Source organism: Girardinichthys multiradiatus, chromosome 3 (genome assembly GCF_021462225.1).
Source record: "Girardinichthys multiradiatus isolate DD_20200921_A chromosome 3, DD_fGirMul_XY1, whole genome shotgun sequence".
NCBI lineage: Eukaryota > Metazoa > Chordata > Actinopteri > Cyprinodontiformes > Goodeidae > Girardinichthys > Girardinichthys multiradiatus.
The window spans coordinates 20,542,267-20,561,337 of NC_061796.1; the positions used below are offsets into that span (position 1 = coordinate 20,542,267).

Genomic DNA, 19,071 nt, shown 5'->3' on the forward strand with positions numbered 1-19,071 from the left:
TGCCAGCCTTCTGCTGGGACTTCAGGAATATGAAGAGCTAAGAATTGAGATTTACCTGAAACTCTTGTCTTTCAGGTTCAGAGGAGGGCATAAAGGAAAAGCTGGTTCCACTTATTCAGGGCCCTTCTGACACCAAGGAACTCCATACAAGTCGCTGGCTTAACGAGATTCGCAAGCCTGAATCTTTATTGGCGCCGGACCTGCTGGCATTTTCTGTTCAAGTGCCTCAGCAAGGAGATGATTGCAGGAACTCAGGTACTGTCCAGATCCAGAGATGAGTTGGTTTTAAATCAATAATGTGAAAAGTCAGGTCTTAGCGGGATTCCATTAGCGGGTTTCCTCTTTACTGACACTGGATAAATTGAGGAGTTCTGGTAAATTCTGCTTAGTGCAGAGACTCGGATTATTACTTTGATTTAGTAAGCATATTGCTTCTGCAAAGCAATGGCTCATAAACTCAGTACATATGTTTTAAATATTAAAACTTGACATAAACACAAAGCAGAAGACTGAATAGAAGCATAAAGAGACTGAGTGAGATAAAAGATGAAGTTGATGAAGTTGGGGTTTGAGTCTCAAAAGCACAGGCTATATTCCCAGCAGATATTAAACAGTGTACATCTGCAATCCTTCTCTGTGTTACCCCTTCTTTTTTTTTCCTGATCTTCTTTGTTCAAAGAAGATCTCATTCTGTCCAAATATCTCTTTTTTGCTATAAATATTCTTTATACCTTCATGTACAATGTCCTTTCTTTCACTCTAGACATATTAACAAATGGGAACATTTGTAATTGTATAGTCTTCTGAATTAGAACATTTTTCACTAAACGCCACTGGTGTGGCTTTATGTTCATATTGTTCTGTATAAATTTCTTGACGATACATGATAGTTGGAGTTGAGCAAAATCGGAATTTGTGCCAGAAGTCCTTTTATCTGTAATGCACCTGTCAATATCGGCAAATCATGGATCAGCTGATTACATGGGCTGGAACATTTCTCTCCCTTTGTGTTGTGCGGTATGTGTGCGGGCGGGAAGAGCCTGCAAAGCCAGAAAGTGAGCACAGGCATTCTTAAATGTTCACTTAAAGGTCTGGTTTCTCTAGGCTGTTCGGACCTACATCAAAGACTTTGGTGTGTGCACATGTCCCTGCTGTCAACCAGAGCTGACTGAGAGGCTATCAGTAAATGTTTATGGAATGATAGATGCAACGCCTATTTCTGCCAGAGGTGAAAGGTGGCCCAAATAAATCCTGAAAGGCCGCAGCTTTTTAGGATTTGTTAGCTTTGCTACTACAAAGGCAACTTAGGATCCTTAGTGTATGTGGTATTTCTAAATCAAGCAAGTACTTGACATATGTTCAGGTATACATAAAACTTAGAACCTGGGCAAGCAAACAAAAGAAAACACAGATAAAATAACCTGCAATTGACTTTTACACAATTGTTAAAAACTATTTATTTTCAAAGTGGAAGAACATTTTAACAATCAACATTGTTTTGTCAGTAGAGTATTTAAATATCTTTATTTTTTTTTTTTTTTATTCTTCTTAAGCAATGAAGCATATAAAACTTAATTTGTACGTCCTTTTCTCCCATTCATTACATTTTCTATTGTTTAAATTGCAGAAAGTATTTATCTCTGGGATCACTTTAAGTAGAATATTGTTGGTCTGATACATATGTATTACCCACTTTTGCATCTATTGTACTTTTTGTTCTGGTCTCCCTGTAAAAGACAAGTCACAAATGAGATCTAAATTACCCATGTTACAGCATTGATGGTCTCAGTTGTGGTGTTTCATGTGCAGCATTTAGATGCACATAAAATTCATGTTTTAATCATGTTGTAAGTTCTCCTACTCATTGTAATTTTTTCATTGAAAGTCAATTGTACATCACTAAATTGTTAGAAAATACAACCAGGGACATCTGTTTTCTGTCTCGTTGTTTACCAGTGACTTAAAACAAAATTCCAGTTTACTTAGAAAACGAAGGGAATGGGTTGGGGTTTTGGATTGGTGGTTAAAGGGAGTCCTGGTACACTTGCAGAACTCCTGCAGATCGAGACTAATGTGTTTTCATTTAATCGTGCTGAGGTTGGAACATTCTAATAAATTGAACACAATTAAAGGCTCAGCTGTTGATGCTGAAGAACCAAACAGCGCTGGTTTGAAGTGGCCTCTTTAAATGATGTCTAGCCTGTATAATTTCATATCTTGCCTTTAGACCTTTTAATTTACAAGGTCAGACTTGTAAGATTTCTTCAAGTGAGTTGTTCTACTGCATTTAATAACAAGTAATGTTTCTTTTGTTCAGAATTTCTTTCTCTCAGATATGATCCCAGGTTAAAGTAGTGGAGGGTAAAGTCAGTGCCAAGGTTTACACAGAACCTTGTGAATAGCCGCAACCTGCAGGTGTCCACTACCAATATACACACACCCTTTGTAATGGGTTTCATTAGTTGAGAGAGACCAACAAATCGAGTGGGCTTATGATCATAGAGGAAGGGAGAGAGGGGAATAGCATGTGTTTTCCCTAGGCACGCCAGCAGCTGCGAGAGAATGATTTATGCTTTTCTCAGAATTCTGGGATCCTAAAATGTTACATTTAATCAAGCAAACTGAACGGAGCAAATGTTAAAGATGTTCCCCATAAACCCCTCCTGTTTTGATCTCTTTTCCATACCATAGGATCTGTGGGAATGGGGCAACAAAGTGATCTTTAATCTCAGTTTAAAAATATTGGAGGGAATTATAAATGCTGCATGAATTTGGTCCGATGAGAATTTGCATGGCCCCATAATTATAATCATATTTAGTTATTTCATAGATACACATTATTCTTATTTTCTCCACAGTTTAAAAATCAGAAAAAATTTCAAAGTTTTAATGCAGTCTTGTCAGTCAACTCGATGCTTGCTGTTAACAGTCTTATGCATATGTATTGTACAATTTCCCCCCCCCCCCCCCCTCTTTAATAGCATGCATTATTGCTTCTCCATTAATTCTTTACACCGATCTGCCTGCTTGTGTGTGATCGTAGTGTGCATTACTTTGCGTCTTGAGGGATCTACCCAGAGGAGTCAGAAACAGGTGGTACCTTATACCACTCTGGGCCAGTAGGACCATAAGACTAATGAGAGCAGGTGGGAATGACTGCCTCCTTACTTTGATCTGACCACTTCACACAAACACACATATAGATCACAGACACTCTATTATCCTCATTGATTCACGAGCATACATATATGTGGAGAAAAGCTATGCAAATTCTTTTACTCTGAAAGCTGAGGTTTTTGTAATGGTACACTGACACCGTAGATGGAGTGTGAACTGACATAGGATCTCCCTTGGTAGGCTACTCCATTACAATCTTTCAGAAGCCTGTCGTACTTTTATATGTCCATCTATCATGCTATTTTCCCCTCCTTTGTATGGGTTCTCTCACTCCATAGAGTGTTAAATCAACAGTCTGGCTTTGTCTCAGGCAGCAGCTTAAAGCCATCAGGCTGCTGCCTGAGTTTTTTGTACTGATGGATCTTCAGTAGACATAATACTACTAAAAATGCATTTCTTGTATGCTTTTGAAAACCACCATGTGGCAATTTGTTAAACCTTTTTGTTCATAAAGTTGGGTCCTTACCAAATTTATCCTGAGGTGATTCTGAATAAATGAAAGATACATATCTTTTTCAGATAGGTCTTGGCAGTACTTACTTATACCTGTCAGCCAAAAGATTAAAACCTCCTGCCTAATATTGAGCATGTCTTCCTTCAGTGTCCAAAACTGCTCTGGTCTGAAAGAGTGTAAAATATTTTTGCAGAAAATGCCTTCAGTCCTGTGTAAACCAGGTTCTGCTGCTGGGGTGCTTCTAGCAATTTAAGATGGCAAAACAAGAGCTGCATCATTAGGTCATTACATGTTGGTTCAAGTATATGTTACAAATACAGTGGAACCTTTGAATACCATCAGGATATTAATTCTTCCAAACAGGAATGTCACATGACTACCCCAATTAAAAATTTCTTTGGGATATAAATGTCTAGGATGTTAGCAAGCGCGCCAACACACTACGCCCTGGTGATCCTGGCTTTGTTGTACCAGTAAATGCTCCTTGTGCTGCTGTTACATGTGCATTCATTTTTTTCCTGTGTTGTATTCCCTTTTTTTCTGGGAATGCCACCCAAAGCAACTGACGGTAGAGGTGCTCACTTCCAGAGCCATCAAAAAGGTTTATGCAATTTTCAAAACAGTGCACTGCTTCTGTGCACGGCATACCTCTAACCAAGTTGTTTAACACAGCATTAGTCTGTAGAATAACACTGTTGTGGGACTTTTTCTAGCATTTAAAAGTACAGGCAGAACTGAGTGTAAATGAACTGCTTTCTTTTTTATTACAAGCCCACAGATAGTAGTTTTTGCCAGCTCTTCCAGGCAGTTTGTTTGAAATGCAAATAGTATGAAAATTTGTTGTTGTGCAGGATACACAAGGATGGGAAATAAAGCCTATTGTCTTTCCTTTACTCACTATGGAAGTTGTTTATCCTTTCAAATATGATTTAAAAAAATTAATTAAAAAAACATATCTCTTGAGCACTTTTATTATGTCAATCAGGTATGATTTCCCAGTGAAACTGCTTTATTGCTTTGCTTTTTATTGTTTTCTTAGTGCATCATGATAGCTCACTTTCAGCAAATCAGCATGCAATACACTGCATGTAATCGGGCACTTGTTATCAAAACAATAACATGTTACTATAGAGGTAGTAACAGAGCTGGGTTGGAAAGTTGATTTAAAGTGGTTAATGTTGTGTGCAGCACTGCAGTAGAACCAACAAGGCTAGAGTCATTTGCTGATTCTAAGGTGTAAAGCCTACATGGCTGTAAGACATGACCAAGTGAATAGGGTTATCCCTGATTGGTCCATGGGGTGCATAAATAAATAAAGTCATCTTTGCATTTCACATAGGTGTGCTCGTTAAAGGCCTTTATAGATGATAGACTGACAAAAAGTACCACTTTCAATATTCACATAAAAAGACTCCTGTATCCAAGCAGAGCATTGTCTCCTAACATTAGTGTTGTGAACGTCCAGACTCATGTTTGGATTCAGACAGTAAACAAAGAATATAGGAGAATCATATATCATACATATGCTACAGTTCAACATAAACTATGTTATTTTAGATTTACAGTTGTTAAAGTGGAACTTAAATATGATTCATTGTTTGTTTGAAGATAATGGCATTTCTCCACCAGAACTGATCTTTACTGCTTCCACTCATCATGTTTCAGCGTTTAGTTTTGTTTCAAGCAAGGCAGATAATGTGGAGATTAGACCCAAGAGAACCAGCTCAGAGCTGACTGTTGGAATAAATAATGGCCGATTACTGGAGCTGTTCATCTGTGGAGTGTTGGGCGACTTAGGCCATTCTCAAAGAGCTTAAAGTCTGTCTGTAATGTGAGGCTGAGAAACATGCATAGAAGCTAGCTACAAAGGAATGGAAACTAATGCTAGAAACAGGTTAATGGTGTGTTTCTGGGCCTAAACCTACTGCTAACACTGCTCATCACTTTGACATTATTTCGGAAAGCTCACAGGGCCATTGAAAATAATTTTCAAGAAATGCTTATTTTTTGTTTGGCATTGAAGATGGGCAGAGGTATTAGATAATGCTTAGACTCAGAAATAGCTGATACGGATTAGCCATTAATGCTCCCTGTGTAGCTGGTCATAACAACCGTAAAGTAACAGATAAGAATTAGAATCTGAGTTCTAGCAATGAACACGCATGAAATGTATTATTTGCTACAAAACGACTATGATGAAAAAGAACAGATTATATTATAATACATTTTAGTAACGCTCTGTGTAAAGGTGCTTTTCCACTGCAGGAACCTTTTCAGGAACCAGTGTGGTTCTTCCACTATGTTTCAACTACAGGATCAAGTGCCAAACCAGATAGAAACGGGAGGAAATGTTTTCCCATAAAAGGCACCGGTAGTGATGTGGGAATTTTTGGATGGACCCAAAACTAGAGCCAGAGCTTTGTAGTGACATGATGCCAAGCATTTCTTGCTGGTTGAATACTTCCAGCATTTTGTTTCAGTCAACTCCCAGTTCATACTTGCTTTCAGTTCATATTTTCTATAAACCTTAAATTGGATGCTCCTCCACATCGAGAGGAGCCAGTTGAGGTGGCTCGGGCATCTATACTGGATGCCTCCTGGACGCCTTCCTCGGGAGGTGTTCTAGGCACGTCCCACCGGGAGGAGGCCCAGGGGACGGCCGAGGACACGCTGGAGGGACTATGTCTCTCGGCTGGCCTGGGAACGCCTTGGGCTCCCCCTGGAGGAACTGGAGGAGGTGTCTAGGGAGAGGGACGTCTGGGTGTCTCTGCTGAGTCTGCTGCCCCCGCAACCCAGTCCTGGATAAAGCGGAAGACGACGAGTACGAGTACTTAAATTGGATGACAGGAGTTCTTTATTTTTGTTTGCTAACAGTAGCTTCAATCCCAGCCACCCATGCTTAATATCACAGTCTTTTACAGAGTTTGCATTCAATACAGTAATAAAATCCACCAACCTTAATGGAAATAATTAAATTGGCTGTAGCCTTTTCGGTTTTAGCGTCTCCACAGAGATGGAAAGAGCAACACTTTCATAATGGCCTCTTTAAAAGATTAAAGCAGTCACAACTACCCATGGTTGTTGAGCATTCACTGATTTGAAGTTTGAATGAAGCAGACATGCTGCTGCAACTTCAGTGTGTGTGTGTGTGTGTGTGTGATTATTCTTCCTATGAGACAACTCGTAAGCTTGAATTATTACAAACCTCTTCTAAAACTGTTTTTGATATAGTTTAAGAACTTTATTGCGTCTCTCGGAGGTCCGATTGTGGTTGTAATCACAATCAGACCTCTTCTGTTTTCCTTTCTTCCGCAGTAAGGAATCGGAATCAGCGCTGTTCAAAATCCATTCTAGCTATACATTTCTATACAGTTTGGAGTGCCAGTCTATGACCTTTAACAGCAGCTACTATGATACAGAGATTAATGCTGCTTTGACCTGCTTGAGGAACCCATAGTTGAAACACGTCTTAGGGTGACCTTAGAGTTAAGGAGAAGATGACACATTTTTTTTTACTGTTTTGAGATTATGGATGTTGGCTGATAAATTCAACATTTGCTAAAACATATTTCAGATTTTTTTTCACAAAACGTCTGAACAAGGAGCTTTCTGGTAGTGAGAGACACAATCCTAAATTAGCAAGTGAGTGAGAGATGAAGACTTAGGTTTTGAGTGTTAAAATAAGGCATTCTGGGTCACTGCAGATTAACTTCCATAAGCTGTGGTGTAGGTAGGTCTGAGGAAAAAAGAAAGGTAATTAGCCTTTTTTACTGTTTAAAAGTAGAGCTGATGGTAGTTAATCAGTCTCATTAAAATGATCTGTGCAAAGGCTTCATTCTGTCTACAATGGCTGTGATATGGACTATTTTATATTTTTAATGGGTCAAAACTCGAATACTACTGTAAGAATCTTCTGGAAGGATAACAAAGGATAAGAATGACTGTCCAGATCCTTAGTTTGTACTCGAGTGTAGATTCTCAGTCATCCAGAACACGAGAATCCTAGGTGCTTAAATAGTATTGTAGTTCTGCACCGAGGAAGCCGTTTGGATAAGAGATAAAATGTCCTTAAAAATCAAGAAAAGTCCAGTGGCCATCTTTTTTAGCACCTAGCTTCGTATATTAAATTCTGAATTTTAAAAAAGTAAAAGAAAAAACATTTTGTCTCGTTATTCTGGCATTTAACAAATAGAAATAATGTTGGTACTCCTAATTGACTTGAAACGGGAAAGATTTAGTCTGACAAAAGGTTAGACAGTGAGAAAAACTAAGGTAATCTGTGTTTAACATGGTAAATGATGAGACTCCCTAATCATTATTGTGTAGCGAATTTTTAAGTTATGTCAGAAAAATAGATTTACACTCGTACAATTTATGAAACTTATATATTTTTTCAAAAACACAATTTTATTTGTTATGTGTCCTAATGGAGTAAAAGTAGCACCTCAAATGAAATTTACCTAAACTCTGGGATTATTCAGTCATCAAAGATAATTGAAGAACAAGAGAAACAGACGCCGTTTTAAACCAGAAACCATTAGTACATGTTCTGTAGGGTTTGACTGTGAAGGGGCATTCTTACAAGCTGTTTACCCTTTATCCAGCTTTGGACTGAGTAGCAGGAATGGAGAAGGTCAATTTACTTAACCTTATCTAATTGAATGTTGTCGCTGGATCAAAGGTCGCCACATTCCACACAGTCAGATCAAACATCTCACAGCAAAATCAAAACAGTTGACTTCCCTACATAGGTTAATCAGGGTTTGGGGTTTTATTTTAACATATTAGAAAACATAATCTAGACACTAACTGTGTAACACAGAAGACTGTGTAGACTGTTTTTAATTATGCACACCTAATTTAATATAGTTAGGTTTTATCTTTTGAATGACTCCCCTTTATTCCTAAATCAGTACTAATATTTTATTAAATAGATTTTACTATTTAATTTGAACTTATGTGTCGAAGCAGTTGTCCTATTTTTACTTTTAATTTCTTCCCTAAGTCAAACGACTTCCCATTTCTGCTGATAGAAATAAACATCAAATTGCGGTGGCTCATCCCATCCCTGACTTTATCGGAGTCACTGTCTGTCTGTGAGCCTTGCATCTGTCTTTCATCTCTCATTATTGCTGCTCCAGCAAGTAAGATCAGTCACCACCTCCTCAGATCATTAAAGTTTGGTTACTGATTCATACTGTGCCTGTCCTCGGCCTGCATACAGGCTAACCATAGTTTATGCAGATGCTGAATAGGCAGAGAAGGAATACTAAAATGAGTTGACTGAAGTTCTGTACCAGTAGCCAAACCAATATGTGTTTCATTGCTTGAGTGCCCCTTAGAAAACACTTTGTGGGCGTGGGAAGGGAATAGGAGCCCATTAGCTTCTTCACAGCTCAGCTGGTGCGATATTCCTTCTTTCTTGTAAAGCCTCTTACCTCCAACAGAATCTCCACCATCTCTACTCCCCTTCTTATCCGGTGCTCCATGCACATTTTCCCAGGTCACACTGTTGCACAAACCAGTTTGTGTATCCACAGTGGCTAAGGCTTTGCCACACAAAATTCACCATCAGACACCCCTACAAATAAAACAGAAGTTAAAGTTAGTGGGCACTATCCAGTCCCAAATAAAGCAGCAATGTGAATAATGAAAAGAAGACTGAGAGGAAAGAGGGAGGGTCTGTGCAAAAGAAAAGAAAGCTTAATTTAATTTTAAGCTGATTTAGAGGTTGATACTTGAGGACTATGATAAGATTCAGTTTATCAAGCCAATGGTTGTTGTTACGGGAGTTTGGGTGGGAAAGCAATAGCAGCCAGTGAGATTTCTCACAACTTTGACTGAGTAAAAAGTGAAGTAATTAACAGAATCATTCAATAGGAACCAGGCTGGGGGAGTTAGGTGCTAAGTAAGGCTCCATCAAGAATGGTATGTAGCATACACAACGCTCATTAATGTTGAATTTACTCAGAGAAGTGTATGGGAATAAATAGTTTTAAAAGCAATAACTTGAAGGAGCCATTTTCTTTTACTTTTTTTACTGTCACATCCTTGTGTAGAGAATGTTTCTTTACTGAATTTCACTGTATTTTGTTGAGGTTTGAGAGCGGTTTCTTATGCACAGCTCTCTTAAGGTCTCACCTAGCATTTGAATCAAGTTGAACTCGGGCCTTTAACCAGGCTATTGCAGCAAGTTGGTTGTCTTCTTTTTCAGTCGTTCTGTTGTAGATTTACTGCTGGTGTACTTAGCATTGTCATGTTGCATGAACCAATTTTGGCCACGTTTAAGCTCTTAAACATGTGACCTCTAATTTTACTTTAAATAGTTTGATATGCAGAGAAATTTAAGGTCAACTCACTGACTCTATGATGCCCATATTTGTGTTTGCAAAACAAGCTCAAATCATCATCAATCCACCACCGTGCTTAGTAGCTGGTATATGGTGTGTGCCCTGTTTGGTTTTCTCCAGAAGCATTGTGTAAACATCTTCAACTTGGTTCTTATATCTGCCAAAACGGCATTTTGACAAAGAGTCATGTAGTTCATTCAGATACAAGTTTGCCAATTAAGTAATTTTTTAATTTTATTTTTAGAATGAAGAGGCTTTTCTCTGCAAACCCTCCCAAACAAGCTAAACCCATACAGTCTTGTTCTAATATTACTATCATGAACTAGAGTTTTATTACTTCTTGCTACTACTTTATTACTAGATGATATGTCCCTTCATGCAAAGACTGAAAACTGTCTTGCTTCCTATGTGTATGTGTAATAATGTGCTACTTTCAATTTTATTCCTATAAAAGCAGCAAGGGGATCACTTATTTATTCCACGACCGTATTGATGGTTTGGAAAAAATTTCACTCATGACTGTCATTAAAAACAAATCATAATACCTTTCCTTTTTATTCCTTCTCAGAGATAGACGATGGTAGTTATACTTAAACTGCACTGACCTCTGTTGATTTTGCTGACTTAAACTCAAACCCCCTCACTTTAATTATTAGCCTTTATGCTTAGATTTAACCTAAACACATTCAAAGTAACAACATTTAGGAATTGGGCCATTGCCAAACAATCTCAATTGGCATGCTTTTGCATTCAGACAAAAAAGGGTTCCAAATCCCCTACATTCTGCAGCCCCTTGCCTTCTGGTCTTCACCCTTTTTCCTTGTTTTCATCTCATGGTCTTTTCTAGCCTTCACCATGTGCTCTGTTTTTTCTTGTTAGACCTTAAAACTGATTCAGCTTCCCCACCCCACTTAACCCTTATGTGCTGGCCTGCCAGGTTGGGCAGGAATGTTAATGGAAGCTGTCATTGGGAACTTATTTGAGAGGTGATGGGGAGCACCAACCAGGACATCATCTAATGACAGAGGCTCTGGCCTTGTGGGAGTTATGGTCGTTTGAGTGCAAAGAGCACCCTGCTCCATAGCCGCCCTCAGCTTCTTCTGGTAACCTGAGCCCAATATATTTTAGGACCTTGGAAAGACATGTTACTGGCCATCCTCAACCCAGCTAAGGTTTTATGGTGAGTTGTCTTTCTCTGACTTAAAGGACCCATATCTTTTTCTTTTTTTCTCCCTCACACCATGTAGCTTAGAAACAGACCCAAACAAGCGCACTAATGACCTTAATTTCCTGAGTTTTGTGCTGATGACAATTATGTTCACATGCAGTATCTGATTATTGGCAGCCTTTTCAATGTGTTTGCTGTTCATTAAGCTCGTCCTGTAACTAACCTTTTGTTTTAAATGTCTCTCTTGCCTTTATCTGCAGGATCAGGATTCTCAGGTTACCAAGGCCTTTGGCTTCTGTTAGATTTGTTTTATTCTGGGGATGTGAATAGAGGTTTTAAAAGTGGGATCTCCCCAAAGATATAAATGTTGTCATTTGTGCTTTTTCTTCACATCTAGATTAGTGTGATATCTCAGAGTAAAATAGAGTAGACATGCCATACAGCCAACACGTTTATTACTGAAATTAATTAGGAAAACATCTTAGAAAGAAATCTGATCCTGTGTTTTGAAAGCTGTAGCTAATATGTTTCTGTACCCAGATTGTGTATTAACTCAACAAGGTTTCAGGCTGCCCAGACTGTCTGAACTGAGATGAGGCCTGATACTTTGCCTACAGGCAACACCCTTGCTTCAGTGATGCTAAGCTCCGCAGTTAAGTTGCAGAATTTGCTCTTAGGTATAATGCCTCAGAACCCCTTGTCAACTCCCTGGGTGACTGCACTAATAGGGCCTTGCTTCCCTGGTATGTTTGGGAAAGAAGCCAAGACCTCTCATATTTGATCGTATCACACCATATTGTTGTGCTTCAGCTGATTAGGTAATCAATGTGTCCACACAATTTTGAGGAGTCTATGCGAAGATTGTTTTTATCATAATAAAAATATTTTAAGAGTCATATTAATGAAAACAAATGTGTTAATCTTTATTAATTGGGAATCAAAATACAGCTAGTTTTACTAATAAGTGGTGAGAATGCTAGCTGCGGCTTTAGATAAATGCAGCATTGTTCATAACTTTAAATCATGATTCTGTAAAGGTCATTTAATGGAAACAGCCCTTCGCACTTTAATAGAGTTACATATTTTGAGCATGTTTAAAGATATAAGTGCTGTACAGTTGATATTCAGTTATACATCTCTTTCAAGCCTCACAGGATCCTCAACACTGCTACCAGGCCTTTGATGTGTCACACTGCTGCTTGCCCAGCTACAATGGCTCCCCATTAGAGGCCAGCCGAGAGACATAGTCCCTATATCTCTACGGGAGGGCCCCGACATCCTGTGTAGGAAGCTAATTTCTTGTTCCTTCGATCATGACTCCGGTGAGGGTAGGAATGTGGACCAAACAGTAAATTTAGATTGTTGCTTTTTGCTCAGCTCTCACCTCACCACAAAATCCACATTACCCGATCCATTCTCTCTTTACTCGTGAACAAGACCTCGAGATCCTTAAACTCCTCCACTTGAGGTAAGGACTCCCCTCCAACCTGGAGAGGGCAAGCCACCCTTTTCTTGTCGAGAACCATGGCCTCAGACCTGGAGGAGGTGATCCTCATCCCTGTCGCTTCTCACTGTGATGCAAACTACAAAAACAGCACTGCTCTTTCTGATGCCAAGGTTCAGCCATCAGCTGGACTCTCCTCTAGCACCTTGACATAGCCCTTCTGGGGAAGACTCAAGAGTGTAATACCTTGTTAGAGGAACACACCTCTAACAAATTGGCAGACCACTCTGGTCTGCCAGTGGTTCTGTCCCTGACCGCTACACAATGTTGAAGAGGTGTGTCAGCCATGACAGTCTCACAACATCCAGAGACCTGAGGTATTCAGGGTGGATGTCATCCACCCCCGATGCCTTGCCATCGTTGAAATTTTACTGACCACTTCCGTGACTTCAGCCTGGGTAATGATCAAGTCCAACTCGGAATCCCTAGCCTCTGCTTTCATCAAGGAAGCCGTGACAGCGTTATTAAGAAGATTCTCAAAGTACTTTCTCCACCGTCCAATAATGTCCCCACTCGAGGTCAGCATCTCTCTTGGCGAAACACCTCTTCCCCCACCTGAGTCCTCTTATCTCGTTTTCTTCGTCTTCATGAAATATACTGATATACTGATGTTTAAGGAATCTAAAATTTAAAAAAGCGTATCTAAAACATTTGACCGGTAGTACAGACCAAACGTTTGGACACACCTTCTCATTCAAAGAGTTTTCTTTATTTTCATGACTGAATATTGTAGCTTCACACTGAAGGCATCAAAACTATGAATTAACACATGTGGAATTATATACTGAACAATAAAGTGTGAAAGAACTGAAAATATGTCTTATATTCTAGGTTCTTCAAAGTAGCCACCTTTTGCTTTGATTACTGCTCCGCACACTCTTGGCATTCTGTTGATGAGCTTCAAGAGGTCGTCACCTGAAATGGTTTTCACTTCACAGGTGTGCCCTGTGAGGTTTAATAAATGGGATTTCAAGCCTTATAAATGGGGTTGGGCCCATCAGTTGTGTTGTGCAGGAGGTGGATACAGTACACAGCTGATAGTTCTACTGAATAGACTGTTAGAATTTGTATTATGGCAAGAAAAAAGCAGCTAAGTAAAGAAAAATGAGTGGCCATCATTACTTTACGAAATTAAGGTCAGTCAGTCCGAACAATTGGGAAAACTTTGAAAGTGTCCCCAAGTGCAGTCGCAAAAACCATCAAGCGCTAAGAAGAAACTGGCTCACATGAGGACCGCCCCAGGAAAGGAAGACCAAAAGTCACCTCTGCTGCGGACAATAAGTTCATCCGAGTCACCAGCCTCAGAAATCGCAGGTTAACAGCAGCTCAGATTAGAGAACAGGTCAATGCCACACAGAGTTCTAGCAGCAGACACATCTCTAGAACAACTGTTAAGAGGAGACGGTTTGAATCCGGCCTTCATGGTAAAATAGCTGCTAGGAAACCACTGCTGAGGACAGGCAACAAGCAGAAGAGACTTGTTTGGGCTAAAGAACACAAGGAATGGACATTAGACCAGTGGAAATCTGTGCTTTGGTCTGATGAGTCCAAGTTTGAGATCTTTGGTTCCAACCACCGTGTCTTTGTGCGGCACAGAAGAGGTGAACGGATGGACTCTACATTCCTGGTTCTCACCGTGAAGCATGGAGGAGGAGGTGTGATGGTGTGGGGGCGCTTTGCTGGTGACAGTGTTGGGAATTTATTCAAAATTGAAGGCATACTGAACCAGCATGGCTACCACAGCATCTTGCAGCAGCATGCTATTCCATCCGGTTTGTGTTTAGTTGAACCATCATTTATTTTTCAACAGGACAATGACCCCAAACACACCTCCAGGCTGTGTAAGGGCTATTTGACCAAGAAGGAGAGTGATGGTGTGCTGCGCCAGATGACCTGGCCTCCACAGTCACCGGACCTGAACCTGATCGAGATGGTTTGGGGTGAGCTGGACCACAGAGTGAAGGCAAAAGGGCCAACAAGTGCTAAGCATCTCTGGGAACTCATTCAAGACTGTTGGAAAACCATTTCAGGTGACGACCTCTTGAAGCTCATCAACAGAATGCCAAGAGTGTGCGGAGCAGTAATCAAAGCAAAAGGTGGCTACTTTGAAGAACCTAGAATATAAGACATATTTTCAGTTGTTTCACATTTTTTTGTTCAGTATATAATTCCACATGTGTTAATTCATAGTTTTGATGCCTTCAGTGTGAAGCTACAATATTCATAGTCATGAAAATAAAGACAACTCTTTGAATGAGAAGGTGTGTCCAAACTTTTGGTCTGTACTGTATATGCATGTATACTTGATGGTGTGCGTTTGGTGGTGTTTGACAATGTAGGACTTTGCTATTTTGCTTGTTCTGCAGAAAGCAAAAAGAAATGGTGGATGAGTATATTTTAACAAAGAAGGGAAGGAAAAGCTTGTGACAGCTAATGTGAGTGGAAGATATAAGGACTGTTCAGTGCATCTGCTCTATTTTAAATTGTCACTGTGAGGCTGTGATCTTAGACAGGCTTGGATCTCTGGCCAGGTGGCGGCATTAAATTCACTCTGTCGCTCCACTCAAGGAGATGGATGAATTGTCTACATGTGTGGTGGTCAGTATGCAGTAGACAAGCTTTCAGAGGAGCCCGGCACTAAAGAGTAGAGAGGTGATACGATGGAGCTCATTTACAATGTGTAATTTATGATGTGTGATATTAAGTTTTTTGCAGTATAGAAATACAATTTATTTGTTTTATTTATACAGTGCCTATAAAAGAACAACAATAAAACATTTTTCTGTATCATGTGCATTCATAAATAATTTTCTATAACCTGACCTAATGCAGAATGAAGCAGATTTATTGCCTCAACATTTTGTTTTATAACAAAACTTGTTCCAACAGCTTATACTGTTTGATCATGTGAAAATATATTCAGTACACATTTTGGTCCATTTATTTCAGAATGTTTAAAGAAACTAGGAGGAAACCCTATGTCTTGTACTAGAATAGTAATTAGGATTACTGCCTTATTTCAAGAAAATTGTTTTCTTTTGCAAGTTTTTTGTTGAAATGATATGCCATTTTTATGACTGCATGATTGTTGTTTCTTTGCACAGCATGCTTTTTACATTCTGTCACTTAACTGCTTCTTTACAATAAATAACTGTTTTTATTTGTGCAGACATGCTTAAACTAAAATATTTTTTATTAAAATCTGGGTAAAATGCTGTTTTATAGCAGGTGAATATTTTTATTATTTTCTGAGGTATTTACATTTCTCTGCATTCATGTCTTAGAACTTACAGAGGTTTAGTACTCCTGTATTAAAAGAATGATCAGTTCTTTCTTATCCACTCAAAACTATCTGGATCTGATGAAGATAAACAACCTGCATCTTTGAAAAGAGGCTTATGTGAGCAAGGCAGGAAAGTGCTGTGTGACAGCCCTCAGACAGTGGAAAGTTCCTATAGTGGCCTAATAAGCCAGCCTAATCTGTAAACCCTGTAATGTCCACCACTCTCCCACCACTTCTGCCACCTCTAGTGTTGGCGACAGCATTTCACTGCCGCTGCTTCTGGATCCCTCTTAGCCTTTAGGCCAGCCAACCAGTCGCCCTTGTCAGCCCAATCTACCCAGTCAGTCAGTTTTGTTTAAGAGTCCCTATAATTCCTCTTGATTAAAGTGTCAAAGGTCATACAGTCGTGCTTTTCCACATCGTGTCGGGGGTGTAAAATGGGAGGTGGAGCAGAGAAGGGGGTGAGACGGTGTGATAAGAAGCAGATGGGGGAGGTGGGAGGTTCGGGTCTTTAAGAATGGGTCCTTATCACAAAGTCACACAGTGAATTTATGACTCAGTAGACCTGTAGAGTCATGAACCATTACATTGGTGGAGTCATTTTTCAAATTAGTTGGACCTAAAAATATCTAACCAACAGCTCTAACCCACAACTATCCAGCATATCTTGTCACTAAGTTCAGCTTAGAGCCTAAATAAAAACAGGCTTACTTTACTCTTACTTTACCTATGAGGAAAAAAAAAACACCAATGTTTTTGGAGATTCATAGAGGTACTGTGTTAAATATTTTTGCACATCTTTGAAAACCATACAAATTTATCTTCACAAGTTACAAAACTAACCCAAATACCCAAAAGTAACAATTTAACACTATGACTTTAGGTTGGGTAGAAGCAAAAATAACAATCATAATTGTTTACCAGCGTATATCTATGACGACCCATATTGTTGGGCTTTGTCTACATTCCCTGGTCAGTGATGTCCCCGGGCTTGTAACCCTCCAGCCTTTGATGGCCTGTCAGTCTAGCATCCTGCAGTGACATGCTTATACTGCTGTTCACACCTTTCTTATCAGCCGCCATTGCTTCTCTGTTATCAGAAACCTCCACAGGAGTTTCCTCTGCAGTTACAGAGTTACGCCAGCTCGGGAGCTACAGATACACCCCATAGTGAAGCAGTTTGGCAAATGGTTTATATGCAGATGTATTATTTTGCCTTTTTGTCAGTATTTGTTGAAGCTGGTCAATACATGTAATAATGTGATTACAGAGGGTGAAGGAGACCAAGAGCTTTAACCTAAATCCCATGTAATCTCGGGATCTAAAGTGACCAGACCTTGTTGAGAAGATGATGTCTTATCATGACATTCAGCAGATTCACTCAGCAGGTACCCACACAGTAGGTGGTAGTTTGAACTGGTAGACACAGTGAAGAGATGCATTTCAGAGACGCTACTGCAACTCCTGTATTTATCTTGGTGTGAACATAGGGTCATCTATGCCAGGGGAGGGAACAAGCAGCAGGGTGCTGGAGACGGTTGTCAGACATACCTAGAGGTAGAAGTGATAGCTTCACTCCATTGGTTGGTCATACTCTGGGTAATAGACTTCAGACCGCATCACATCATCTGCATCAATTCATCCCGAACTATTATTATACAGTATAAGCTATCCCCTATTGAATTGATTATATTACTTTATGCACCCCACATTCGATGCAGAAATGTAGCCAATAACTGCAGCAGCAAACTGTCAATGTATGAAAGGTTTGCACTTCACAAATAGTACACATTTTGCCCCAAAACAGCAGCTTAATAAACACCATTTGGAACGTGAAAAAAAGCACAGTTTCATGGCTGTTTGTGGTCTCCAGCCCAATGCATGGAAGTAATTAAAGCAGCTTTTGAAGTGAACACACAAAAATGTTACAGAAAATCCAAAACTCTATAAGGATTGGGGTACTCATACACATGATTTTGGGCCTATAGGAGTGATTTTTTTTTTGTGGTGAGATTGGAGATATGTTAGTAGCCAGTTTAATGTGTCACATGGTTAATTCAGACTCTCATTAGAAATCCTTTTTCTTCTGAAAATCTTTAGTAAGCTAATCGCAGAACTCATTCAAGTTTAATCCTCTGATGCTGCCCTTATTAGTTCATTGGCCACACTTTGTCAGGGTCACCAGGAACTGAGTGCAGTGGGTCTGCAGCAAAGTCTTGATAAAATTGGTTACAGTATAGTAGCAATTGTTGCAAGCAATGACCTGTCTTTATATAAATGTCTGCCACTTGTCCTGTATCCATCACTGAACTCTATTTTGTCCACTGTGAGTTACAGTTACAGTAAACAGGCAGAGGGGGAACATTATTGGATGAGACAACACATGGTTAGAAGTGCTGGTCCAGTTTTAAGGTCCACAGAAAGTCCACTGCTGGAACTGTTTGGCCAGGAAGCCTCTACAGGCTGTTCGATACAATAGCACAAAAGTAAAAACTCACTGTAAGGAGAGATTTATTTTTTACCAACACACAGTTAGAATTTAGGTACTCTATTATAAATCTACTTTGCGTGCAGTGATGGCTTAACAAGTTGTGAAAACTTCAGGCAAGTATAAAAAGTGAAGTAATAACAATGCAGAATATCTATAATGTGTGCTCCTGGCCCCCATAGACACAATGGAGATGTCCAGGAAGTCTCCCGGCCTATTCATGGAACAGGTCACTAAAGAGATACCAGGGCGCCTCCCTCTGGGATCTAGGGTTTCAGTGGGACAGCTCTTTGGGCGGTCATTGTTTTTGAGTTATATGTGTGCACATTTGTGTTTTTCTGTTACACTATTCAAAGGAGAAAAATTATCTACATTTTTAGTATTTTAGCTGATAATTTAAATTTGACATACACAGATCATTCTGGCTGAGGGAGATTACAATATTCATGAGAAGGAATGTAACACAAAGTAATTTTTGTAAACTTTTTTTTAAATTCAGAAATCAAATGTAACAAACATGGACTATAAAATGAAAAGGGTTGGGGGTGTCTTGGTAAGAAGTAGTCATTTTAACCCAGCTGAGAATAACAGGATCATAATTTGATCCCCATTTATGCATCAAAACATATGGCTCTTACTTTTATGTT

General features: G+C 39.5%; 1 protein-coding gene across 3 annotated transcripts in view; it reads left to right on the forward strand.

The window, feature by feature from the left end:
- LOC124866321 (vacuolar protein sorting-associated protein 13B-like) overlaps positions 1–19,071 on the forward strand; it is a 370,362-nt gene that overhangs the window by 91,587 nt on the left and 259,704 nt on the right. For all 3 annotated transcript variants that reach the window (XM_047362059.1, XM_047362058.1, XM_047362057.1), the window contains exon 19: positions 76–255. In XM_047362059.1, coding sequence (XP_047218015.1) covers positions 76–255 — 180 coding nt within the window. The remainder of the gene's footprint in view (positions 1–75; positions 256–19,071) is intronic.